The sequence below is a fragment of the Uloborus diversus genome, chromosome 8 (genome assembly GCF_026930045.1).
Source record: "Uloborus diversus isolate 005 chromosome 8, Udiv.v.3.1, whole genome shotgun sequence".
NCBI classification, from domain to species: domain Eukaryota; kingdom Metazoa; phylum Arthropoda; class Arachnida; order Araneae; family Uloboridae; genus Uloborus; species Uloborus diversus.
The window spans coordinates 139,283,588-139,310,255 of record NC_072738.1 but is presented as its reverse complement, the minus strand read 5'-3'; the positions used below and the strand labels follow the sequence as shown (position 1 = coordinate 139,310,255).

At 35.7% G+C, this 26,668-nt stretch overlaps 1 protein-coding gene across 1 annotated transcript; it reads left to right on the top strand.

Moving 5' to 3' along the window:
* Nucleotides 1–3,686: 3,686 nt before the first annotated feature.
* Nucleotides 3,687–25,123, top strand: LOC129228091 (U3-aranetoxin-Ce1a-like). Its single transcript, XM_054862730.1, has 4 exons — nucleotides 3,687–3,792; nucleotides 17,410–17,521; nucleotides 22,306–22,418; nucleotides 24,951–25,123. Exons 1-4 carry the CDS (start codon nucleotides 3,745–3,747, stop codon nucleotides 24,987–24,989), a joined length of 312 nt encoding a protein of 103 aa, XP_054718705.1. The 5' UTR covers nucleotides 3,687–3,744; the 3' UTR covers nucleotides 24,990–25,123.
* The last annotated feature ends 1,545 nt before the right edge of the window (nucleotides 25,124–26,668 follow it).

The window sequence follows — 26,668 nt, the reverse complement described above, 5'->3', positions numbered from 1 at the left end:
AATACTGAATTAAAGTAATCATGAAACTTATTTTAGAATATTGTAACACTATAGGTGAGATTAGAAAATATTCAATTTAGGGATATAAAATGCATATATAAAAATTTCAACAAAACCTTTCTTCTATTTACTGTTACTGACTCTACAATCATCATTTTCACAACTTATAATTTTTTAACAAACGCTTTTTTTAATTAAAATTATTATCTGTACCAGAGATTATTCTTTACTTTATTTGACATTAAGCACAATTTTTGGCTTGAAATTTAGTTCAAGTCAGTATTGAAGAAAAATTCAATGTAGAGTCCGTAACGGTAAAAGTTGTATTTTTGATGTTTCGAGTGCGATTACATGCAAATTATGAAGTAAAAAAAAGAATAAAATATGACATTTATGTCCTTTGGAATGTGCATTTTCAATACATATAACAATTTTAACCTTTTAACAAGTTTTTTTACGTACACCCAGTGGCGTAGCTACAGTGTTTGCCGCCCGGGGCGGTTCCTCAATTTGCCGCCTTTTCGTTGCGAAATAGTTAATACATTAAACTATCAAAGGTGTTAAATTAAAACTAGAAATTTAGTTAAAGAAAAAAAGACCGAATTATTTTCTATATACTTGCAAAAGGGGGAAAAAAGGAGGGGGGATAAGAGACCAATTAGAGAAAATTGCTAAATTTACGTAAAAAATTGCAATTTTAGGCAATTTTTAGTAAAGTTGGGGAAAAGGGCGGCTGGGTTTGCTCCCGATTTATTTCAAAACTGAAGTCTCTTTTAGTGTTTCTTTGTTGACGTTAGGGGATCTGTGGGTACCCCAAGACATTTTTCCGAAATCAATGTTTTAAAATGCAGCTTAGCAACATTGAAGAGCTTAAAGCGGGAATGGTCGAATAATCGATTCGAAAATTTTAAGCTCTGAAATATGAAATTTTAGGCTATCTTTGGCAACGCAATTGCATGTTTATTCTAAATCAAGTGAATGCGTTAGGTTAGAGATTGGCGCTGAGGTTTCTTACTGAAATATTTTTTTTAATTGAAATCAATTAAAAGGGTATATTTGGTAGAATGGGGAAGGTCCGGGTTCTTTCTTTAGAAATTTTTAGGCACCGAAGTCTCAAAAACACAATTGTAGGCTATCTTTGGTGACGATAAAGAATTCCCTAACACTCCTTAAAAATGTTGTGAAGCCAGGCGGCTCTCTCATAGAAAAATTTCGTAATTGACGCCCGACTTTAGACTTTGTTTGATAATGTTAGGAGCAAGAGGGGGAAGCTGAAGGTTTCCCTTCTAAAATCTTTCTTAAAGCGGAAGTTCATTTTAGGTTATCTTTGAGAAGAAAGGGCTAGCGAGCTCTCCCACCCACGCGAATTTCTAAGAACGAAATTTTAAGCTATTTGTGGCGAAGTTAGGAAAAGGGTTGTGTAGTTCGTCTTTCCTTCCTCGGAAATTATTCAAAATTGAAGTTTTCAAAACGCAGTTTTAATTTTTGGACACGTTAGGTAAGAGGAGGAGGGAATTAAGGAATCTTTCTCGGAAAGATTCCGAAATTGAAGCCTTAAAAACGTATTTCAGGCTACCTTTGGTCACGTTAGGAGATCAAGGATAGTCAAGGTTTAAATGCTGTTTTCACAAACTGACATTGAAGTATTGAAGGTTCAAAAACGTAATTTTATGCTATATGTTGAGGCTTTAAAAGGGAGGGTGGGAGTTTTCACCAGGAAAGTTTTCAGAATTGAAGGTCTAAATATGTACTTTTTGGCTGTGTTTTCTACGTTAGGGGAAAAGACAGGGTTCGAAGCTCTGCTCAGAAATTTTTCTACATTGAAGTCTAAAAACATATTTCTAAGCTATCTTTGGTGATATCAGGAAAAAGGATGAAAGATTCGAGAACTATTCCGCCTAAGAGCATTTGGAAGCTATCTGTCACGCTGTTAGACTACAGAGTAGAGATGGGAGATATTCCCAACCGGAATTATTTGAAACTGAATACGCAAACACGCAATTTTAGACTATGTTTGGCGAAGTTGAGGGACCAAACCAAATGTTGAAAAAATGAAATACTTACCTTCCACAAGGCATAGACTAACATGTGATACAAAGTTGTTGGATCGATTTTCTACTCTTAACTGCGAGAAAACAGATATCCATTTTACTTGTTTTGAAGTAGAGAATTCTTGTAATGAATGAGAAATCAAAGGAAACTCTGAAATATATAAAGCTACTCCTGTGACAAGCCCCCAATGAATTGTTTCGTGTACCTTTTTTTTTCACCTCCCCCTACCATTCTTACTCTTATCACCATTTTCCTAAAGTTTTTTTTTTTTTTTTTTGAGCAATCACGATTGCTTATTGCTTTCATTTGACTGTTTTTTGGCGTCCTATCATTTTATTTTCCCACCGCCACCCTCCGCACCATCACCGTCGACCGGCTCCTCACAATGCTTCTAGCGAAAGCCGTCTCCAGGTGGCATCAATGTCCTACACACACGCGCATACATACACAAATACACACACACATACACCTACACATACACACACACACGCATATATACAGACACCTACACATACACACGCACATACACGCAACTACCAACACATTCATGCCTGCACACAGACACAAACACATATGCCTACACACACATACACATACCCCCCCCCCACACACATTCATACTTCATACACACAACTACCCACCCACTTATGCCAGCACACAGACACAAACACACATGCCTACACACACATACACATACCCCCTACACACAAACACACATACCCCCCACACACAAGCACACACGCCTACATACACACACTCGTGATTGCGAAAAACATAATTTGAATTCAAGATGTCAAAATTCAAATTAATTTTTATTGATTTTATTTATGTTTTTTTTTTTTTTAAAGGAAGTTTTTGTTTCACGATGAGGTTTTTAAGAAACTCTCTTAAAATGCAGTGTTAAGTTTTTCTTTTACGAAAATTGGAAAACTTCATTGTGTTCATTCTCTTGGAGTTAACTTCAACAATCTAAAAATACATTGGCCCCATGATTGTCCACTGCCGCCCTTTCAGAGAAAAACAAGGAATTGTACTGATATGCATATCAAGAAAGACTTGTTTCGTATCAAACTAATTTTAATCCGGTAGTGATACAAATGTCTAGCATTTCGAAGATTTTCTTTTTCCCTGCAGTAACAGAATAAATATCATCGTGGAAAATGCCTTTTTTTTACTTAAAAAGGGTTAATTTGCCGCCCCTAGAAAATTGCCGCCCAGGGCGAACTGCCCCTTCTGCCCCTCCCTAGCTACGCCACTGCGGACACCCCTATGTCACAAATATCCTGAAATGTCCATATTACTGATGCATAACCGATTATTACAATACTTTGTTCATAAATTACTAATCCGTAACCACTTCTTAGAAAACCAGAAGTATGTTATAAAAAATTATAAAAAAACTCCATCTCGCTGTAGAGTAATATAAATATTTTTGGTGAAAATTTGAGATTTACATGAATTATCTGATTAATTTGGAATCGGGTTGTATCTGTTTACATTCTGAGTTTTCTATCACCTTATGCAGCACGACTTCATAGATAGTCAATGTTGTTTTAGATAAAAACACAATAGAAAGAGTTTTTTTTTTTTTTTTTTTTTTTTTAACTGAGGGCAAAAGTAAGACCAAAATCGGTAGAAGATTGCAAGCTATTATTCAAAAAGCTTTTTATCATTTGTATATTCGACTCAAACATGAGGACTACTATTTTAATCGGATTCGTCGTTTGCCTCTTTATTGCAGTAAGTTATTTCAAAATATTTTTTTTTTTTTTTGTATAAACAATTTTATGCCATGGAATTAAGTTTGGCACTATCAGAATCGTTCGTATTAAGCACAAATAAAACACTTTTAAATTCATTAAGTTACCAACCATTAGCCAGGGCTAAGGCAGGAATACATAAAATACAGCGCCAGCTCTGTCATTCCAGCCGAGGGCTGCAGTTTCGTGCTTATTAGTACTCATCAGCCCGGCATAGGAAAGTGACTGAGCTGGAGATGGAAAACATCTTAAGGAAGCCAAGAGTGCCAAACAAACTGGTAGCTAATATAGAATTAGCACTGACCAGACGAGTGACCGAAGCAATGGTTCGGTTCAACTCGAAGATTGAAGGCAAGGCATGGTATAGTCAGTAAATAAGTACGAAATGCAGTCCTCTGCTGGAATGACTGAGCTGGCGGTGTATTTCATGTATTTCTACCTTAGCCCTGGCTAATGGTAGGTAACTTACTGAAGATACCATGCCTTGCCTTCAATCTTCGAGTTGAACCGATCCATTTCTTTGGTCACTCGTCTGGTCAGTGCTAATTCTATATTAGCTACCAGTTTGTTTGGCACTCTTGGCTTTCTTAAGAGGTTTTCCACCTCCATCTCAGTCACTTCCTATACCGGGCTGATGAGTGTTAAAGAGCACAAAACTTTAGTCCTCGGCTGCAATGACTGAGCTGGCGGTGTATTTCATGTACTTCTAAATTGATTATCTTGTCCTCAGCGTTTTCCTTCAATATTTAATTTGTCTGCAAAAAAGAAAACGATAATTTTTTTTTGTAAAAAATGAGCAACTCAAGGGTGTTAATTTTTAATTTGTTTCTTTTGCGCATTTTTTTGATAACTGATGTTAATGCTTTTAGAGGATTTGAATTTCCGTTTCATCACAAGTATCTATGAGCAATTTCATGTCAACGAAACACTATCAGTAGTTTATAACGCGAATAGTATTTACGATCGTAACCAAAAAATCACGAATGTGCTCTTTGTTTTCGCAGACTTTAATTTAAAAATTTAATTTGAATCATGTTTTTAGGAAGGACAAAATGATCACAAAAATGTATTGTCTTTCCGCCCTGAATTAAATAGTTTGTGCTTTTAAATATTTGCAAAATTCCATGTTTTTTTCCTGCGTACCATCTGAAGAAAAATACGATTTGCTTCATTTTTGTATCATCATCGTTACATCAATATGGCAACATCAAAAACTACCTCTTTTTTCTTTTTTGTTACTATATAAGAGACGGGAAGCAAAGCTGAAAATGATTATACTGTAAGCTGCCCCATACTTATGTGCAAGAGAAATTTTTTTTATATATATATATATGCGTTTTTTTACTTAAATTTTGTGCACAAATTTAATTTAAATTTTTCTATTTAGGGAAAAAAGCCTTCCTTCTTTTTTTAGTAGCCACTTTGGGTCTTTTTTTTTATTTTCTGTTTATTTATTTTTTGCATTTATTTTATTTTATTTATTATTTTTAAGCTGAAAAGTCAATAAGAACGGCTGAAATTACTGTTTGAAGAATTTAATTCCGACATTCAGATGGTTTTCTCCATATAATTTTGTTTTTCTTGCAGCTAGAATATTTTGTTTAAATTCGACAATGCATTTATGCTGAAAATAAATAAATGAAACAATCCGTAATGGAATGTGAAAATTTCGAATTTTTTCATGCACATGTTTCGAGGTTACTTCATTTATCTTAACTCTATCTTCTTAATCTTCCATTAGTTCGCCATAGCATACGTCTAATAAACGGTAATATAAAGCGGTAATATAAAGCAGCGAAGACAGTAAGGCTTACGTGACCAATCTTACCTGTGTGCGGTACAGAAGATGCGTAATTTCTGTTCTTAGTGCTGGAAATCTTTCCTGTGTTGTCTTGTTTGTTAATAGCAATTTGGAAGTTGTTGTTATCATCAGGGGCTGACTTTGTTCCCGCAAGAGGGCACCAACCTTGGCCTCTAAAGGGCGTAAAAAAAAGGTGCAAAATAATAATAATAATAATAAAAATAATAAAATAAGTAAAAAATTAAATAAAAAATAAATAAATAAAAGGTGTTAAAAAAAGAAAAAGAAAAGAAGGAAAAAAAAAAAGAAAAACACAACGTTGGTCCACAGGTTTACGCATTTAAAGAGAAAAGAAAAAAGAGCGAAGTAAAGTCTCACAAGTTTGGGAGCGCAAAAAAAAAAAAAAAGAAAAAAAAAAAAAATAAGTTGCTTGCACCAAAAAATAAATAAATAAATAAAGGTGTTCAGGTGTGCGGGCGCAAGGGTGTATAGGTGGGAGGGCGGGGCCAGTCCGCCCCTGTTTATAATGTGCAAAAATTACTATTCATATTTGTTTCTGGCAATGCTTTAAAAGCTTGTTCCATCATCGACTCAATCCAACATCAAAACAGAGTAAAGTATATTAAAAATGTAATAAATAACTAAATAAATAAGAAGTTTACGACTATCATAAACCATGGTTCATACTCTGGTGGCACACGTAACGTTTAATGTTTCATACACGTTTTAAAATAGTTGTCTTAATGTTTACACCCATTTTACAACGCTTATGAAATGATGTGCGCTATCTGGGTAAAATTTCTTCAAAGCACTTAGGTAGTAAAAACAGAAGTTCTTCCGTTACACCCGTAAGTGATGACCCCCCAACTGCTTTGTATATTACAGCATGCAATGTCATTAGTAATCTCTAAAATCTGCCTCGTTCTTGCTGTTTGACCACGAGATGGAGAGGAGAGCATTCTAGTACAGTAAAATTAGGCCAAAAAATGGCCAAACCCAAACATCCAAAAAAAAAAAGGTGAAAGCTGTTGCAAATTACTTCTTTTCCAGCAAGAAGGGGTAAAAAGTCCCAGCACTTTGCGTGTCAGGTTTTGGGGGGAAGGGGGGGGGGGACGAAATAATCCTCTATTTAAGTAAAAATAATTTCTATTACTCAAAAAAAATTCTCAAACCTCGCAGAAACCATTCTATAATAGTAAAATAATAAACTCTCACAGAAAAAAATTCTAATTAACAGGGGTGCACAGGCGGGGGGGGATGGGGGGGGGGTTCAGGGAGCAGCTTTGCGTCATTGAAATTTTTAAGGCAATTTTTTCAAGGGGCATTTCTTTCTTTTTGAAGGCTTTTGTTCGGGATGGGTACTCCGTCACACTTAACGGGTGCGCCATCGCTTTTTTTGGGGGGGGGGGGGGAACCCTGAATTTACATTCTAAAATCAACGATTGCAGTGAAGTTCACGGAAAAATTTCCCTGGTTTAAACTTTTCCGAAGTACAAAATGCCACACAATGATTAATTCTAAAAGATCTAAGCGTGCTCGCAGTAACCAAATTATTTGTGATTGGAGTTATTAAATTGTTTAGAGCGCTGGAAAACAAAATTCCTGTGCAGCATAAAAAAAAGTCCAAATTGACCAAAGTTTCCCTACTTCTTCTTGATTAACTTACTTCAACTTTTCTACAATCTTTTGCCATCACCGTAAGGGGGGACAAACCGAAATTGCCAATAGTGAGACGGACAATGCTGCAATTCTGCACCCTCTAAGTCGGTGGGGGTTCTCATTGGCAAACACCGAGCTGCCTCTCTTTTACGCAGCTGGTTATGTGAATTATGCTAAATATGCAGACATATACTTGCAACACTATCTCAAACTTTTGAGTACATTATGCGATAAAAAAAAAATTTGATCACATCAAACATCAGCTAAAACATCAGCTATCCAACGATCTAAAGCAGTGACAAATTCAGTTGGTCTAGAACCTGTAGTGATTCAACGATAGAACAAGTCTTGATGAGAGCAATGAGCAATACAACAATAGAATGCTAAATATTTACACCTTTTTGTCTCCCACTTTGGAAATCACAATCCGTTTCTAAAGCCCCCAGAAGTTTCTTCCCTCTCAAGTTGGTAGTGGTTATTGCTCGCTGATGATAAGATGAGTTGCGATGAGACCTTTCACGTTCGGGTAGTAACATCAAAGGATATTGAAGGCAAACAATTTTGTGGCATTTCTTTGCAAGGGAGGGTAAACAGTTATGTATTTTGCTTCTGTTACGAGAGTAGTTACTATCTGTAAAGATGTGTAAGCCCAAACCATCTTTTACACCGAATGATATGAACATTAAAGTTGGAATAACAAATTGTTAAAAACTTCTGGTACGAGTTATGCGCTGATCCTCAAACAGTATTCGATGAATCTGGTTTCAGAAGGAAAGAAATCTTGTATCGTTAAAGTGCTATTATTTGAAGCAAAAGGTTCATCCAATCCACCATCACAAAACGAACAGCTGGTGTCATATATGAGGCAGTGAGAAGCAAAGGGATGTAAGTGGACATTTTCAAGTCTTGAATAAAACGCGTTTAAAGATAAGATCCTAGGTAGGCTTTCACTGATTTTCTTTTCTAAATCATGCTGTATAGAAGCAAACCAGCTCTACTAGTACCCTCTCTTGCCTCAAGATAGAGGAGAGGTTCACCAACCATTTGTACTGGTTATCTCCACATTTTTAATTTTGTCACTTACATCCCTTTGCTTTTTCACTGCCTCATATGTAATAGATGGAAGATATCTGCTTGATCATATTTTTGCTAATGATCTGTAAGCTTCAAGGAAATATGCCAGCAATGCAGTGTACAGGTAACTTGTAAGTATGGGAAAGCTAGTGTCATTTTTGATGGGTGCAAAGAAAGTACCACAGAAATATAATCTGTGTCCTATTACAACAGCCAAGCCTTCTGCTCTAGAAGACTTTCTGCTTCTCAAATCTTGTGCTTGTTCTGAGGGGTTCATTGGATATAGTGAATGTTTGAAAAGTCTGAAAGTGGACTGAAGTGCTCAATTATATACTCAAACTGTGTTAGACATAGCTGCAACAATAACGATTTTGCTGAGGATCTGGATTCCAAAAAACATCTTGATAACGAAGACCTTTTGTTACAAGCTTAGGAGAAATCATTTAAAAGCAAAAAACAGTTCAGCGTAATTTTTCTGGTCATTTAATCAAATGTACACCATTAGAGGGGGTGGGGGGGAAGGAGAATATTTTAGTATATAATTTCGTTTCGGGAGGTGAGCTACTGTTCTTATGGGGTGAACAGTCGTGATTTAATGCATTTTAGATTTGTATGAAATAATACTTCTACTTGAAATAAAAAGCGGGGGGGGGGGGGGGTGAGGATTTAAATTATTTGGTGGAGGGGGGGGGGGATGCTGTAGCTTTGAGAGGAGGTGCACCATCGATCTTGGAGGATGGACACACTCGATTTCTAACTTTAACTTAGCATAAAATAATGTATCCATATGAAATGTATGGAGGGGGGTTCGGGGGGTACTGCTTCGTTTTACGGGGATAGGGGGGCTCTGTAGCATTGGTGGGTTATGTCATCCCTCTTGGGTGTCAAACACCTTTAATTTCATGCTTTTAAATTTAGTGTAACATAATATTCTCACTTTAAATTTACTCTAAAAATTCTGAAAAAATACTCAAAACAGTAATTTTTAGATGCCCCCCCATTCCAAAACTCGACGCACAATGGGGTGGGACTTTTTACCTGTTCTTATTGGGAGGGTAATAAACAATTTGCACTAGTTTTTTTTTTTTGGATGTTTGGGTGCGACCCCTATTTTTACTGTACTATTCGGTTTACAGGCTGAAACAGATGCATCTATTTGCCAGAGTCAATTGAAATGAATGAAATTCGCGCTATTAACTTTTTCCTTTTCCTTTTCACTACACTGTAAAAACGATTCAGAAACGTTCCTGGAAAATAATGGGCAGCTGATGTGCCCAATTTCTGCCAGTAACATATCTTGCAAAAACCAGGAACGTTTTCCTCTAAAATTCAGTAACCTTCCTGAAATTATCCGGAAAACCTCCTGAAAAATTGAGAAATCTTCCTGTTTAAATCCAGTCGTGTCTCTAGAAAATTAACGCAAACTTGGGAAGGTTTTATATAATAGCTTGATACCTTCCTGAAATATCAAGGAAGTTCCGGAAGCAGAATTGTAAACGTGGTCAAAGCTAAGACAGAATTGCAAGTAAGAATCAAGAAGTTTATTCGCCTGCATTCTTGCAAAGCTGCGTCAAATAAGTCAATGAATTTATTCGCTCCCTCTGGAAGCTTAACCAATATGGGCAGTCCGCGGGCAAACTGAAACCGGTGCACTTTATAAATACTTTCAGCTAATCTTTTAACTGGGAGCTAAAAATATTTTTTGCAAAAGTGAAAAGTCTGCATTTGTACAATTTGTAGCAATTCAGAAAACTTTTTGACAATGATACTTGATTTTTCCAGGAAATGAATAAAAACCTTTGAAATCCCGAAACGTTACACGGAAATACTCAGTAACGTTTCGGAATTTTTTGTACAGTGTATTTTATTTTATTTTAAACCAATGATACCTTCGTACCTGCCATTTCTAGCTTAACCGGTGAAGGATACCATGGTGGATGAGGGGGAGGGAGAGAAACTGAAGGGAAAACACTTGAAATACATATACATATCGTACATACGCACATACCTATACACACATACATACACACACACACACATATATATATCTATATCTATATATATATATACGAGGGCTATCCAGAAAGTAGATTACGTTTTGGAATAAAAAATAAACAAAGTATAGGAAAATTTTTTTATTATATACAGATGAAAGCCACACTCAAATACTACTTTTCGACATAGTCACCATACAAATTAAGGCATTTATCGTAGCGATGTACGAGCTTGGAAATTCCTTCGTCGAAAAATTCGGCCGCCTGCGCCTTCAACCACTCCGTTACCTCTTCTTGCAGCTGTGCGTCGTCATCAAAACGCTGCATAGCCAGCCACTTCTTCATTGCTGGGAATAGGTGGAAGTCGCTCGGTGCCAGGTCGGGACTGTACGGTGGATGAGGAAACAACTCCCACTTAAAAGATTCAAGAACTTTACGAGTGACATTTGCCGTGTGGGGCCGGGCGTTGTCGTGAAACAACAAGATCTTAGAGCTCAACATTCCTCTGCGCTTGTTTTGAATTGCTCTTCTGAGTTTTTGGAGAGTTTGGCAATACCTTTGAGAGTTTATTGTAGTGCCTCTTTCCAGGAAGTCCACCAAAATCACACATTTTCTGTCCCAAAAAACAGTCGCCATGATCTTCCTTGCCGACATTGTTTGCATGCATTTCTTGGGTTTTTGGGGAGAACTTGTGTGCCCCCACTGCATTGATTGCAATTTCGTTTCACAGTTCACGTGTTTCACCCATGTTTCGTCACCAGTAACGATGCGATCGAGTAAAAAGTCACCATCCTTATGGTAAGCGTCCAAAAAGTTCAACGCTGCAGCCATTCGCTGATTTTTGTGGTCCTCTGTCAAGATTTTTGGAATCCATCTTGCACAAAACTTGTGGTAACCAAGCTTTTCGCTGATGATTTCGTGCACCAAACTTCGCGAAATTTGTGGAAAACTTAAAGAAAGTTCCGTTATTGTGAAATTTCGATTTTCCCGGACTTTAGCATCGACTTTTTCGAGAAGTTCGGCGTTCGCTATGCTGGGTATCCCACTTCGATCTTCGTCGTGAACATTGGTTCGGCCATTTTTAAATCTTATGACCCACTGACGCACTCCACCTTCAGTGATAATGTTGTCCCCATACACTTCACAAAGCTGCCGATAGATTTCTATCGGTTTACAGTTTTTTGCAGTCAGAAACCTTATTACTGCGCGCACCTCGCAGCTCGCGGGATTTTCAATTAACGCAGACATTTCAAACCGTCACAGTATCTGAACGAACACAGCACGAACCTCTCACTAGCACGGCTAGATGCAGACTGAGCTGCGCAACGCTTTGACCCCAAGATGGCCGCGCTAGCCCCGCCCCTAGCGGACACAGACGAAAACGTAATCTACTTTCTGGATAGCCCTCGTATATATATATATATATATATATATATATATATATACACACACACACATATACATAGAAAAAAAAAACATATATATATATATATATATATATATATATATAAAGGGGGGAAAGGCTTGAAAAAGTTAGTAGGCTCAAGGTGCTATATTGGAACCGAGTTACTAGGAAATAATGAGAGAGAATGCTGTTCATATATACCCTCGTATAAAATAAAAAAAAATTAACTAAAAATTAAATATACAAAAATACTTATAGTGAAAAGACTCTTGGTAGGATAGAATCGCCTTAACTGTCAGCTTTGGAATTCCATGGCAATAATGGTCGAACAGGTCGGTTCCCACATAGCACAGTCACATCTCAGCAACGTAGCAAATACGTCGCACTGCGACGTTTGTAACGTCTCGGGCACGTCACAGCACATTCCAGAAACGTCCCAGAGATGTTCTGGCAACGTGGAATTGTCCGACTTCAGTTACGTCGCAATGCGACGTGTATGGTTCGTCGCAATGAGATGTTGTCGTCGCATTGTGACAGCCCAGAGACGTTCTGGAGACGTGGAATTGTTCAACTTCAGTTACGTCGCAATGTGACATGTATGGGTTGTCGCAATGCGACAGCCCAGAGACGTTCTGGAGACGTGGAATTGTCCAACTTCAGTTACGTCGCAATGCGACATGCATGGGTTGTCGCAATGCGACAGCCCAGAGACGTTCTGGAGACGTGGAATTGTCCAACTTCAGTTACGTCCCAATGCGACATGCATGGGTTGTCGCAATGCGACAGCCCAGGGACGTTCTGGAGATGTGGAATTGTCCAACTTCAGTTACGTCACAATGCGACATTTATGGGTTGTCGCAATGCGACAGCCCAGGGATATTCTGAAGACGTGGAATTGTTCAACTTCAGTTACGTCGTAATGCGACATGTATGAGTTGTTGCAATGTGACAGCCCAGGGATGTTTTGGCACCGTGGAACTGTCCAACTTCTGTTATGTTGCAATGCAACATGTATGTTTTGTTGAAGTGTGATGTTTTCATCCCAATGCGACAGCCCAGTGATGATCTGGACACGTGGAATTGTCCAACTTCAGTTACATGCACATTCATTGGGCTTGTGATATTGATGAGGAAATGTGACAGCTCGCAGCTAAAAATTTCTGAAATCTTTTCTTATTTATTGGGAAAAAACAAAAATTTTGTATTTTTCATCAAGTAACATTCACATTAATTCTAAATGTTTGCTAAAATTGTATAGCTAACCATTCAAACAAAATATTTAAATTCCCACATAACACAAACGATTCGTACAAGTTAGTACGCACTACTTAAGAAGTACAAAAGAAAAAAAAACTCAGATTAGTTATTGCCAGGGGCGTGCAAAGGGGGGGGAGGCGGACACCTGTTGGCAAAATATTTTTTAAACTAGGGATGAAAATAAGGATAAACAACATAAAGGGTAACGGGAAAGTCATTTGTGATGAGCCCCAAAATTTTTGTGCATGCCCCTGTGGTTGTTGAATACGAATAGTGATTGTTCAATTTAAAAAATAGAAAATAATATAGCAAGAGAATATTGTCGCCTCAGAGCAACAGTAAGAAATCTAATCCCAGGAATAACACTAAGATATCCTACTGTTGCTCTGAGGTGACGATATATATATATTAGTAGCATTTAGACCCAATAATAAAATATTAATGCAAAAATATTGTTAAATTCCCAATATTCACGGTTGATACAAAATCTCGGTTAAAACGAATATTTTCTTAGTTAAGTTGGTTTGAAACAATCATGGAACCAAGCAAAAATGTTTGGATTATGGACGTGTTCTTTATAGGAGAAAATTGGATAATGCACATGTATTCTGGGACTATCTTGTGTTCCGCCCTCCCAAAAATTTATGTTTCAGGCCAGTGCTCACTTTAGCCCGAGTGTTCAGATAGGGTCCCCTATATATAATCAGTGCTGCCCCCTAGGGTATACTCCATATAGTACGCGTATACTCTCAAACGTTTTTAACACATATATCCTACACCCTCAAGCTTAAAAAATTTTCATATTATGCATATGATCGCATACACATATTGTGCATAATTGATTACTGGGAGTATACTCTCAGAAAAAATGATAGGAACATCACTGTACATAATTAAATTGAAAATCTTATGCACAATAGGTGCATTCAAATGAAAGTTTAGGCTAAGACAAACAAAAATTTTTGACCCCTCCTCTGAAAACTTTTGCTGATGAATGCCATTTTTTTGTCGAAATTATACATCATTTTGTACGACTAAAAAGTCAACCATACGTTAAATATTTTTGTATGGAGCATAAAGCCCTTATACCTGTTGTCTGTGGACATTTCTCGGAACTTTCTATGTGTCAATGCAGATTATCATTTGTTCTTCCACTGTTTAGCATCCTTCTTTTCAAAAAATGGAAAATCTTAATAACTAACAGATATGTTCATACCGCAATAATGAATAGTAGTAATTCATTTTCTTAAAGAAGTTAAAGTAGTTTTTTTCACTATTTCACTTATTTATGCAACTGTTATAAATAACAGTTAATCGAACAAATTGTGGAGTTTCTAGCATTTCACATTAACTAAGTTCAACTGTACAGTAAACTCCCATTATATGAGGAATTAAGAGGCACAAGTGCAGTGGATATCAAAAATCGCGGCCAAACCGCTAAAAGGCTATAGAGAGGGGCAACCAAAGGTAAAAAGTATTCTTGCTGACAAACATGGCTTTATTGATACATAGTATTTTGTTTTGTGAAAATATATGCAGCACAATAAAAATGTTTTTATATTTTTGCACAACAGAACTGAACATCAATAAATAACAATGGCATGCAGGATGAAGAAAGTGTAAAAAATAACCAAATCAATAAATAATAAAACATAAACAACTATGAGTTTAAATCTGCAATTTTTCGAGAAGAAAACAGCCATTGGCTTAAGCTTCTTGCTGCAAAAATACATGTTCTTGATTGTTGAATGACTCGTGGATAATCAGGAGTTTACTGTATATAATTAGAAAGAAATATTACTATTAGTTCATAAAACTCATCTTCAATATCAAGGTAATTGGAAATAATTTCTACTTTTTTAGATTGCACAGGGTGGGTCAGTTTACAAGGTTTGTCAACATAGATAGATAATGTAGACGCACGCTTGCATGGGTACATTTTGATGCTGTGCAGATACATTTGCTGCTGATATGTACATCAGGATTCATACTCATTTTTAAAAGTGAAAATTAAGGACTTTTTAAGGACTCTCAAAAAATTTTTAAGTTCTCATCGGAAATGATTATATAACTTAAGGTACACCATTTCAACGTTTTCCAGAGTGTGTAGGGTGGGGGGAAGGTAGGAGTACTTGATACATAAGCATATGATACAAGCAAGCATATTACACTAAGTAATGCCTGTTTAATTCTGTATGTCCCTCTCCTAAGCACCCATTTGATTTTTCGTCCTTTGTTAGATCAATCCAAACATTACAAGCATCTGCAATTGAAAAGTTTAGTTTCCAAACTAAATCAAGGGCACTAACATAGGATTTTATTTTTTTAAATGATTAAATGAAATTTATTTTTTTGTTTACTCAAATGAATATCATTTAGCAATTACTTGAGTTATTGTAGACGCTTTTAAGTTTTTGCCGGTTTTTACCAGTTTCTGCCAATGGCATGGCAAAAACTGGTTTCTTTTAGCAGAAAGCCTACCCTGTATGTAGTAGAGCATTTTTCTGTGCATTGTTTCAAAATCTTGAAAGTATATGCATATTCTATTTAAAATCACAACAAATAAGAAAGATAGACCATGAATAAAATAAAATAAGTCTTATAAATGAGCAAAATGTTTATTAAGTACAGTAAATATTAAACATGAAATTAATTCAAAGCTACCTATTTTGAGCAATAATTTTACTATTTTGAATCTTTAATTTGAAAAGTTAATGCCGTTCACAATAGACAAATTGGGGAAACCTCAACTACCTTTAAAAAATATGGTTTAAATCTTTATTTTTCTGAATGAAAATAACTTTTTGGATTACATAATCTTGCATGAGCCTGATTATTTTTAAAGTTATGTACAATTTTGTGCAATTATTAGGACTTCACATCTTATATGTCAGCCATTACACTGAAATTATCTCGAGTAACTTGAAGATTTTTTAAAACTATATTTGACACAATCATATAAGCTTTTTTAAACAGAGATACGTGAAAATAAAGAGAATTTTAAAGATATTAGGATTTACTTTTAAATTTAATATCTGCAAGTCAGCATGACTTGGTCTTGGTAGAGGATCTAGCAATAGATGGAATCACAGCACAATACAGAGATATAGATCAATACTATTCATACTTACTTAGTCTGAATTCATGACATTTATAATTAATGCTTTATCATTCTAAGTTTATTGTACCAACTATAATTAGTTAACTGCTGACAAAAGGAATGGGACTGCTTAAGAAGACAGAAAAAGATACAACGGCAGAGAGAGTAAGAAAATACACTACTACCCTCTTTCGCTATCCATTTCTGAATTGAATTGTATTGCGCAGAAAAGTTAATATTTAATGTGTGCTTAAATATTGAAGACTAAGCAAATACACATTGGAGAGTAATTGTTTTCATCATACGTTATGCAAATAAAGTAATGAATATAAAATTTAACATAACTCATGAATAAAGTCTTAAGAAAGAAAAGCCATAGATGAATGTATAGAATATTTAAAATAAGAATTTTGAGTTGAACATAGTACTTTTAAAAAATCAAGAAAAATGATAGTGAAAGCAAATAACAATAATTATATTTAACGAACAACATGATGTAGAATAAAATAGCAAGAATTCTATAAACCAACAATTCATTCATTCAAATTCTATTAGCTAACTTTTTTTATGGATCGAAGACGATCCATCACCTACTAAAACTCAAAATTTTAAAATCAAATGTTTGATGAGAAGCTTAACCGCTTAAGTTTAAAATAAACCACCACACGTGTGACAACATTGAAACACAAGGCATAGAAAAAATTAATATCCTTCCATAACAAAGCTATGAATTCGGATTTTTTAAGTATTATTCAAAAAAACTTTTTGCAGTAAATTAGAGAATAGTTCAATTAGTTTACGAACTTTCTCGTTTAATCAGTAATCATAGCGGAAATACCACAGAAAAACAAACACATTGGAATCGATCAGTTAAAAAATTTACAGTCACAGTTAATCAGCACTCGCTGGCAAAGTTCTTCATTTTGCGCATGCGTGTACTAGTTCGGAGAGAGGGGAAAACGTCTCAAGCATGTCGCATCAAGATGTTGCAGCTACGTTTGCTTGTAACATCGCAGCGACGTACTGTTAATAGCGCAGTGTGATGTGACGTGAATGGGACATTGCGACGTCGCTGGAACATCGCTCAGACGAAGTGTGCTATATGGGTTTTAACACCATAAACACCGCGGATACTCTTATATTGTTAAAACCCAAGATCGACTGTATTGATATAAAATGCTATCGAAAGTTTCTTGATAGCTATTATAATGGGTTCATTGTTTCTCTGTTTTCTAATTTTGCAGGAGAACTTTTTTTTTCAAAGTATTCCAACGATATTTTATAGGTTTTTTGTTATTTATGAACAGGTGGGTGCAGAGTTCGAAAAATGTCAGAGCAATGACGACTGCGAAGAGGGCGAATGCTGCGTCTCAATTATCGAATTCCTTCCATCTAGATGCAGGAAACTAAGGCAAAAAGGTGAGTCGAAACTTTTGTAGCTGCTGCGGAAACTACAGAGGAGTCAGTATACTTATTAGTATTATAAGCTCTACTGTAAAATTATTACAAGAAGTTCTGTCTAGAACTAGACGAGCCTACTTTCCCGTATACCCATACTACTTTCTAGTACCTGATCAATATTCTCAAAAATAGCTAAAATCGTAATTTTTTTTAACATATTTTTAAAACACTAAAAGCTGATTTCTAGGAATAAAATATTCCTCACTCATCTAAAAAAATTAGATGCGTAAAAAAGAAAAAAAGCAGCAACTTTTAAACAAAGCAGCTAATACACTTTTTTCCATTAAAAAATCTTTAACAGCTTTCAAAACGAAAAAATATTAATTAAAATTAATAAACTCATAAAAAAAAATTCATCATATCAAAAAAAAAAAAAAAAAAAAAAATCGTTTCTTTTTCCCCTGTTGCCCAAAACAATTTTTTTTTATGAATTAATGCACTTACCAAAATAAATAAAAACAATAAAATGTCAACTTAAAGAAATAATTTTCAATGTCAAAAGAAAAAAAAAATCGTCTGCGCATATCTTTATGTAGAAACATAAATTCGGAACTCCAGCGCTCGAATACGCTACCTTGCGGTGATTTACAAAACTGCCGATGAAACTAAAACATTGCCACGTTGCGTTCCACGTGTGTCTGTTGACGTAAACACAGGCAGTTTGTTCTGAGTATTTATTAACGCAATCGATGAGTCTTAGTTTGCTTTCAGCTACAGAAATTAATTCGTCACTTAGTAGTATTCTCGAGCTTCTCAAAATAATGTTAGTTTTCCTTATTTCCTTCTAAAATATGAGTTGATTGAAAATGGTGAAAGCGAAAACTGGATCAACAAACTTGGATAACGTTATACAAGGTAAAAAAATTTATTGTTTTGTATGAATTTGCAAGAATATGAGTTTTTTTTTAATCTTAAATTAATTTAACTAACTATCTTTTACAGCAGCATTTAGTTGGAATGGACGGTATGCAAAATATTTTCTTGAATATATTATCGTAGAACAAAATGAAAAATGTTTCACCGAGAAAGAATTTACTTTATTCCTTTTATTCTCAGCTGAAAGGTTTCGCCAAATTTGTTTAGGGTTACAGTTTTAGTATTGTGCGAGCAAAGTAGCCTTGGCGAGATTTCGCGTTTTTAGTTAAACCATTTTTAATTTTTATCATGAGTGGAATAAAATGGTAGTAAGATTACAGAATTCGATAAGTAAAATGAAATAATGGTCAATCAACTGAAAAGAAAACTACCACCATATATCCGTAAAAATTCTGTAGATGATTTGCATAACTTGACATAATTAAATCGTAACTCAGAAATTAGAAAAATCGAAACAGAAAAATTTTAAATTAACCGATTCGGGAATTCGAGAGAAATAACTCAGCAACAAATACAAAACAATAAGCGCTAGCCAAGCAAGGCAAAGAAGTATCATCTTCGTTCGATAATTATTTGTAATGTCATATTGAATTTTCTAGCATTAATTGTTGTTCTTGTCAGGCCACAATTATTATTTAGTTTTATCAAGAATTGATAAATATCGAATTCAACATCGTGGAAATAGCTGCTTAGAACTACGAACTACGTAGTTTGCATTAATCTTTGACGTTTAGTAATGCTTCTTGAATTCTCATTTCTTTCCACGTGGGCCAGAATATCTACAGGACTTTGAAAATTAATTTAAAAAGAATAAAGCGAAAAATATCATACATATGAACAAAAATCACAACACTTTTAGCATTTTCTTCGTTACCACATGCGTTTGTTTTAGTTTTTAAGTCGGCCATTAGACAGTGACTGCAGTGCCCCCTATAGTTCGTTGGAGTTGCGAATGACTTCGACTTGATTCGCCGAAAACTGAATACCTAAATTAAAATTTAGCGTAAAAATAAAAACAAGTCAGATCAACAATAATTATTTCACAGTCAAAACCATAGCTGCGAAGTCGGAGTCAGAGTCAATCTCATTTTGGGGTAAAGGAGTCGGAGTCGAATATCCAAGAATCGAAGTCAGTCATTTGTCCTCTGTGTATAAATTTTTGGCAAAGCTACGAAGTCAGATTCGAAGTCGGGGAGTCGGAGTCCGATTAATTGTCGGGCACAGGAGTCGGAGTCGGGGTCAAGTGCCCCCTAAATTCTCGGAGTCGAAGTCTGGAGTTTGGCGTCAAGAGCTATTTCCAACAAAATTTGTTTGAAGTAAATCCGCCTTCAAGTACGGAATCTACATTGACTTTCAGTTTTCCCATAGGCGCTAATGTTAAGGGATTTGAACTGTTCAAAATTGAACGGAAAATTGTTCAAATCAAAAAGATATTTTATATACAAGTTTTTCATCAAATACATTTTCCTAAAAAGTTTGTTTGAAGCAAATTCGCCTCATGGTTCAGAATTGCCTTCAATTTCCCCGTAGGCGCTAATGTTAAGTTTTTTTGAACTGTTCAAAATTGAACAAAAAATAGTTCAAATCAAAAAGTAAAATATGGGAATGAGATGTCCTTGCCGAGATCTTTCGAACTACGCACACACAAGCCTACACACTTACACACACAACTATTCACAACGTAACCACCTAGGAGGAGATGCAGGCTTGGGGGGACAGGAGCCGTTTCTAGAAACAATAACTTCATTGAGTAGGGTCCTGTCGCAGTTCGTGATTGCGAAAAACATAATTTGAATTCAAAATTTCAGACTTCAAATTAATTTTCTTTTTTTTTTTTTGCGAATAAAAATAGCTTTATTAATGCAACAATAAGAAAGATAAATCGTAATAGATTGTCGTCTGCTTATTTCTCGTGATTTTAATTGTATGGAAATGATCGGAAATATTATCTCAACTAGCCTGCGTGCCCGGCGTTGCACGGGCTACTTAAAAAATGAAAGAGATGTCCAATTGATGTTTTTGTTTTACTCTGACATCAGTTTCTAAAGCGCTAAGGAGTAAATAAATACGCTTAATGCAAGGTTTGTAAAACACCAATAGAGCATATTTTTGTCAAAATTCTCTTTAACGTTAATCATAGTTATCAATGATACAAGTTATGAGTATTTTCAATTAGCACAAAAGATGAAAATATATGCATTATCAACTATAATCTCTGGTCACTTTAAACTGAATTAAATCTGATAGACTATATCTGAAATATTTATGTACAATTACGATCAGCTTTTTACATAAAATGACACACGCATTTTGATTGATTATGTGAAACTAAAGCACCAAGACTAAATAAATACCAATAAGCATTAATTTAATACCAAGTCATCAGATTCCAAGCTAGCTTTAGTTAAAATCCTTAAAAACAATTTTTTTGTTCAACTCTGTTTCACTTAAAGAAATCCAAACAATCTTAATTTAACATGTTCTTTTAACGATACAAACTATTTCAAAAATAGAAACAGGAAAGAAAAAGAAAGTTATTGCAATTCGAAAACTTACCCATGTAACGGGAAAAAGTTCAACAAAATAAACATAATTAGTCGCACATCCTAAATGTACCAAAATATGAGGCCGGTGAATGATAAACATACACTACAATCAATAAACATATCTAAAGAAACAACTTTCCTATCTGAAAGGAGTTAAGAACGTCGAGTGTAAAAAAATAAAAAAAGGACAGACGATAAAATAAAGGCTATATCCGAATAGAACAACCAATTTTAAACTAATTTGAAATGAAATTCTAAATGGAAACGTTGTTTTAAGATTTGGACAGCAGCCAAAAAAATCTCTTTTAAAACAATTATTAGAATTTTATTTGCTCATACGCAAAATGGCAACAGGAAAAAAATAAAAATTCCTGAATAACGTTATGTTAATTAACATTTTAATTAATATCTCCGCTAATTAAAGTCGTACAATTACGAGATTGGTTCTATTGTTTTCTTTGGAAAATTTCGAATTGATCGGTATCTCGTTCGACTCTCGATTCGTAGCGGTTCTCGAGGAGATCGATCTTCAGACAGACAGACAGACAGACAGACGGACGCGAACAGATTTTAATATTATAGTGGATGATTTAAAATTTTTAACTGTTGCCATCTTATGTTTGTTAACAAATAAAATATTTGTAATTAATTCAAGCAAGGCTTTTAAAATAACTTTCAATTTTCGCTCTTTGCTTTGCTTTTGCAATAATTCAGACATTGGGATGGTCGTCAAGTTTTTGCATGTGTAATTTTGTTTTTGTTGGGAATATTACTTCCTTGTCAAGCATGGGAAGGGATCAGAAAAAAAAAAAATAAATAAAAATATTGAAGAAAGTTTCGTGATGGCCACAACATACTAGTTTTTTCTTGTTTGCCACCTGAAAAATTACAATTTTCATATTTGATCCCTTTATGAAACTTTGCAGTTCAATTAAAAGCCATTGAGAAGAGACAAAATGGAGGTAGTGAAGACTTTCATTTATTAAACCAAGACCCCAAGTCACTTGATCGATTTTAAAACAAAGCATTGGAAGAAATCGGGTTTCTTTTGCTTGTTTCACGCAAAACGTGCCAACCATTCGTCGTTGTCAAGTCACGTGACTTGGGGTCTTTATCTCAGTTTTTGCTTAGCCAATGATTGGACTTGCTCCCTCCATTTTAATTCCTGCTCTAAGTTAAAAACATGAGCAAAACTTAAAAGAAAGTCTATCAGTTTCTTTTTAGATTTCAGTTGCAGAATCGAAAAACTGTTTGAATTTTCTTTAGGGACAGTCCAAACGTTTGAAATAGTTTTTGCAATGTCTTTTCTTTCATTTTCAGGTGATTTTTGCCTGAAAGACTTCGACGGACACTTTGAGGATGACAAGTATAATTTGTTCTGCCCCTGCGCAGAAGGACTTCACTGTGAAGGAAAAGGGACGGTTGACGATGAAGTACGTGTTGATTTAGTTGATGTGCCTGCTATTCATAGGAGTGTTTGATTATTACGACGGTAAAAGGGGCAATTGCCCAGGACAACCACTTAGAAAGCCCCTCCCCCCGTAACAGCTCCAAAAATTAGGCATAAAATACTTCTAAAAAAACAACAATTTAATGTCTCAACATTGGTAACGAAATTGGTATTAAATATTCTATAACCAGTGGTTTTCAACCTAGAAGGGAGGGGGTGAACCCCTGGGGTGGGGGGCGTTGAAGAATTTCAAGGGAGAGGTGAATGTTTAAAAGAAATAAAGTAAATGAAAAAATTAATTTGAATTCTGAAATTTTGAATTCAAATTATGTGTTTCGCAATCACGAACTGAGACAGGACCCTACTCATTGAAGTTATTGTTTCTAGAAACGGCTCCTGTCCCCCCCAAGCCAGCCTCTCCTCCTGGGCGGTTACGTGTGCATAGTTATGTGTGTGCGTAGACCTGTGTGTATGCACGTAGGCGTGTGTGAGTGTATGTGTGTGAAGTCGTGTGTGTGAACGTGCGTGTGCGTAGGACATGGACGCCTCCGACCAGGAGAAGCGGATAGCTCAAAACCGGAGCAGCAGTGCCGCGCCGCGCCGCCAGCAGGGGACGGTGGGCGGTGGTGCTGGTGTCCCTGCTCCAAGTTGAAAAAGGCACGGACACCAAAAACGGTCAAATGAGAACAATAAGCAATCGTGATTGCTCAATAAAGCTAACTATAACTTACTCAACTTTGCAGTCGACAGAGTGGTGTAGTGGCTACGTCGTTGGCATCTCATGTCCAAAGTCGCAGGATCAAACCTGGTTCCAGTCTGTGGATTTTTAAGATGTAGAAAATCGACAGCGTCTATTATGTATGACAGTACGGCATGTTAAAGAGCCCTCGAGTACTCGTTTTGCATGAAGCATCTCTTGGGAAATAGAACTCCTAGTGCAGTTTCGCTCCGAATAGAGTCCAGGCTATGGTATCTCACCGATAGTGGTGCTACGTGATAGAGTGAATGCTATTCCAATGAATTGCACTAGGTCTACAAAAGGCAGTGCTTCTACTGCAGCCCCATTGAAAGGAAAAAAAAAAAAAAAAACTTTGCAGTCATATGTGAATCTTTTCCACATTATCGCCCTTCTTTTCGATGTTTTTAGAAGAGTTTTCATTCCCATATCTGTGCATCTGGATTTTCAGCATTCGCTTTCGTGAAGTCAAAATATCAAGCTGGGCAATGTAAGGGATCACTGATGTTTTTAAAGTGGGTGGTATTACATACCAACCTTACTTAGATACCTGAAATTAATTTGAATTTTGTTTTAAGATAACTTGATATCTTATGTTTCAATAATATGTTCAAAAGAAAGTTAAACGTAATAATGTTAATATTTTCTACGAAATTATCGCAATTTTCATATCATAATCAGTTTCGGTAACCCTGGCAAGCTTCAGTTTTACATTTCGATTGTATTACTTGTATTGACCACGTATTCGGAGGGAAGAGGTGGCATGACTTTAAATGAGTGTTCAAAGGGGGGTGCAGGGCCCTAAAGTTGATAACCCCTGCTGTAAAAAATCATTCTGTAAAAAATCATCATAACACAAAATCAGGAACGGTCTTGATATGGGAAGCGTCCCATTAAATAATTTGTTTCACGAAACAATATACGCTCTTGTTCCCTGAACCTACATATTATAGCAGAGGTTCCCAATTGGGTACCGCAGCACCTTAAGGGGCCGCAGGAAGAAGCGAGGGGTACCGTGAAGAGTCCGTGCTATCATCATTATGAAATAGAAATTCGATTTCGATTTCGATTCACAACTGACTACAACTGTATTTATGTCGAGGAGACTGCATACTAAGTGCCTTGCCTCCATTATTTTTTTATACCGATAGATGGCAGCACCATCACCGGATCAAACAGTTAATGAGAATTTAGAACTAGACCAGGAACTAATAGCTACCTGGTGCTAGCACCCCCAGAGGTATCGTTTCACTTGGAGGACATTGAGATCACGAGCATATTTAACGTCGCCCAGTCCCCTTTAATGACGACGGTGGATCTTCGACCATCAAGGTTCGAACTCAGGACCCTCCGGCCCCGAATCCGACACTCTACCGATCGGGCTACCACGGCCAAAATAGAAATTAGCTAGTGTGTCGTGAGAAAAGTCTAACTCAGCAATGGGTGCCGTTAATCGAAAAAGTTTGGGAAGTCCTGAAACACAATAATTTGCTTTCATTGTATTGACGCTGAGCTGGCAGGGAATCAACTTTTACAAATTGTATTTATTTTTTGTAATTTTTACAATAGAGAAGAAGTAACATCGACAGAAAAACAAATAATTTCAAAGTATCGATTTTGGCATCGATAAATTGACATAAAAAAATCGATCTTTGAAACATCAGTGTTCTGAAGCAGCAAGTATTTTTAATATGTATTCTATTCATACCAAAATAATTATATTTAAATAATTGTTTAAGTCTAAATTACAAGTTAACGCAACTTTTCAAACATTTTCAGGGTGTTCCTGACTTAGAAGATGTGTGCCAAGAAGTTTGAAATTTCCTGATACTTTGCTGTTAAGTTTTATTTTCGTGATTTTTTGTGTTGTCCGATTTTGAGTTTTCCTTTTTAAAACTCAATAAACCTGTGCTGTGTCTTAATTTGTGAAATAATTTCAACACAAAATAAAGTTGCTGCTTAAAAAAAATTGTGTCATTTTTTAAACCGAAGAATAGACAGTTTTCTCTTTTTTTTCCCCTTATCATGTCTTTTCTTTTTTTCTTTCTTTCGTTATCCTTTCCTTCTTTGTTCTTTGTTTTTCCCGTAGTCTTTGATCAACAGTTGATGTTAAAAACTAGTAAAAATACATATTTTAATGCACAATATTTGTATTAGCCTGCTTATTTACTTAAAAATACACCGTAGAAAACAATTTGCTCAATCAATAATAGCACTTAATATTTCAGATGCAATACTTTTGCAAGAGCAACAGAATTATGTATCACAAAGCTATTAACATACTAGATACTGATATTTCTTTAAATAAATCTGTAAAGCAATTGTCATAGAAGCTTTTGCAATTTCTTTATTGTCATAAACAGCTTCGCTAAGGGTTAGGAATTGGCTGACTGGAAGGAAACGAAGAGTAGTTGTAAGAGGAAATCATTCTAAATCGAGTGAAGTTTTAAGCGGGGTTCCTCAGGGATAAGTTTTAGGACCTCTTCTGCTTATTATTTTTATGAATGACATTAATGAAAATATTTCTGGAAACATTAATTGTTTTGCTGATGATGTAAAATTTTGTGGGGATTGTAGAAAATGAGGAACAAGTAAAACAACTTCAAGTGGATTTAGATCATATTACTAAGTGGGTGGATAGGTGGAGTATGGCAGTTAATGTAGGGAAATATCAAGTACTACACTAAGGTCATGGAAATAAGCGTACAAGTTATTATTTACAGGGTTCAGTCATTAATCAGGCAGAAAACATTATTGATCTGGGTATCTTAATAAATCAGGAGTTCAAGTTTAGTCAACAGTGCAGCATTGCAAGTTACAAAGCCAACTGATTGCTTGGGTTTATCAATAGATCTATTTCAAACAAATCGAAAAAGGTTCTTCTGCCGTTATATAGGAGTTTAGTAAGGCCTCATTTGGAGTATGCTGTTCAGTTTTGGTCTCTTTATCTCAGGAAAGACATTTCTGTGTTGGAAAGGGTTCAAACAAGGGTAACTAGACTAGTAAGAGGACTTTCAGATTTAAACTATGATAACAAACTTAATAGGCTTAATATGTATAGCCAGGAGCAAAGGAGGGCCAGAGGGGACATGATTCAGTTCTTTAAATTTATCAAAATGAAAGATGTAAACGGGTTAAATTTTCTCACGAAAAGCAAGACAAGGGGACATTCTTTTACGCTATTCAAAACTCAGGCTAACCTGGATATAGGAAAATTTACTTCTTTAGTAGGGTCGTGGGCACTTAGAACAGCTTACCGGAAGAGGTGGTAATGAGCAAGGGGGCGAATGGCTTTAAGAGGGACATTGATCTTCATTAAGGACTCATAAACTGACTAGAGCCTGTTGCTGGTCGTCACATTTGTATTTGTATTTGTATAAGGTATACTTTTGAAGAAAAACAAGGGGTTCCATGAAAAAAGGGGACTTTCACCCTCCGAAAGGATTTTAAAAAGCTGTTCCAGAAGAATTAGCCGCGTCAGATAATCAGATATGAGG